The sequence below is a fragment of the Limulus polyphemus genome, unplaced genomic scaffold (genome assembly GCF_000517525.1).
Source record: "Limulus polyphemus unplaced genomic scaffold, Limulus_polyphemus-2.1.2 Scaffold107, whole genome shotgun sequence".
NCBI lineage: Eukaryota > Metazoa > Arthropoda > Merostomata > Xiphosura > Limulidae > Limulus > Limulus polyphemus.
The window spans coordinates 22,712-24,325 of record NW_013665717.1 but is presented as its reverse complement, the minus strand read 5'-3'; the positions used below and the strand labels follow the sequence as shown (position 1 = coordinate 24,325).

Sequence of the window (1,614 nt, the reverse complement as noted above, 5' to 3'; positions counted from 1 at the left end):
CAATAACAAACTTCATACAGTTTAATAATATTTTGCTTTCCTATATGCCCCCCACCAGTGACTTATGACGCTAAAATTCGGGTTTCGCTACCCATAGTGGTCAGAGCACAGATAGTCCATTGTGTAGCTTTGTACTTATCGACAACCAAACCAACCATTTTTTTGTATTGTAGACATTGTAACTATTGGTAAAGCTTCATTTAACGCATTAAAAATTACTCAAAAATGCTAGTTTAAATGAAAACGCTTTTATACAACCATTTTTAGAAATATTAATCAGTATCTAATTATCTTTTTTTGTGGGAAAATAGGAAAGAATTACCATTCTACGAGTCAAGTTGGAAGAGGAGGGCCAACAGCAGTTGAAACTACTTTATAAGATCTGTATAGAACCAATAATCCAAGTTCTGCCTACCTCTATAACTACTTTAATTTTTATTTTTGTGAAAATAGGAAAGGATTACTATTCTACGAAGCCAGTGGGAAAAGGAGGGCCAACAGCAGTTGAAACTGCTTTATAGGATCTGTATAGAACCAATAATCCAAGTTCTGCCTACCTCTCGCGACGGGGTTTCTACACGGTTAATTGTTATTCCACAAGGTAGGAAACTTTTAAGATTGTGTTTCGTAGGTTCTTGAAATAAATGTGTGATGAAAGTGTAAACTCAGTAATATGTTCGTCAGACAGTTCTCAAATTATAGATTATTTCGTGTTTAAATTACGTCAATGAAATGTCACACTTCAATCTATAGACTATTTCGGCATGTATTTCAGTGGCTTTATAAATATGTTACATTTTAGAGTTTATATTGAGAAATACTCTTTGTTGTATTGTCACTAACAGTTACATCATCTAATCGAATCTTACGTGTTTACCTTTATCTCATGCAGTATCATACAACTCCCATATCAATAGCTTTGTTTTAAGTATGAGACAGCGTTAAAATATTTATTTTCTGAATATTAATGTACTGTGCACACTATACTATAAATGTCTACCTCTCTACGGAACGCGTTAGTTGGGAAAACTAATTCAGCCACATTTGACGCACGTGAAAACCGAACTGACTTATCTGTGTATGCATATGAACATTTTGAGTATAAATAACCTAAACTCAAGTATATCTTAAATAGGTAAAGATAAATCACATCTTGGTCAATACAATGAAAGGTGCCTCCAAGTAAGGTAAGAACGATTCAAACAAATACATAAGATCGACTTATAATCTAATCCCAAGAATAAACTGATATAATGTTTGTGTAACTGTTCTCATTAATGATATCAATTCTTGACAAGTTAACCACAAGTCAAAGTAACTCGTTTATGTAAGATTCAAGCTGCCTACGCCTGGCTTGAAATGGATCAAACTTGAGTCTATTCGTCTGACAGACAGGAAGTCCATGTTCAATACTGCTATGTATGTGTTGCAGTGTATAAGTTTTTGTTGTTGTTGGTACAAAGAACGAAATGTTTTATTTGTAAAGGAGATTCACCCAAAATACATATGTACACACACATGCGTGTATGTACATATATGTGTGTGTGTGTATATATATATATACATGTATCTATGCGTGTATGTGTGTGTGTACGTGTGTGTATATATATATAT

The 1,614-nt window shown here is 33.4% G+C and overlaps 1 protein-coding gene across 1 annotated transcript in view; it reads left to right on the top strand.

Moving 5' to 3' along the window:
* LOC106470912 (tetratricopeptide repeat protein 28-like) overlaps positions 1-1,614 on the top strand; it is a 60,846-nt gene that overhangs the window by 47,505 nt on the left and 11,727 nt on the right. The window contains exon 14 of the mRNA XM_013931493.2: positions 454-601. Within this exon, the coding sequence (XP_013786947.1) occupies positions 454-601 (148 nt within the window). The remainder of the gene's footprint in view (positions 1-453; positions 602-1,614) is intronic.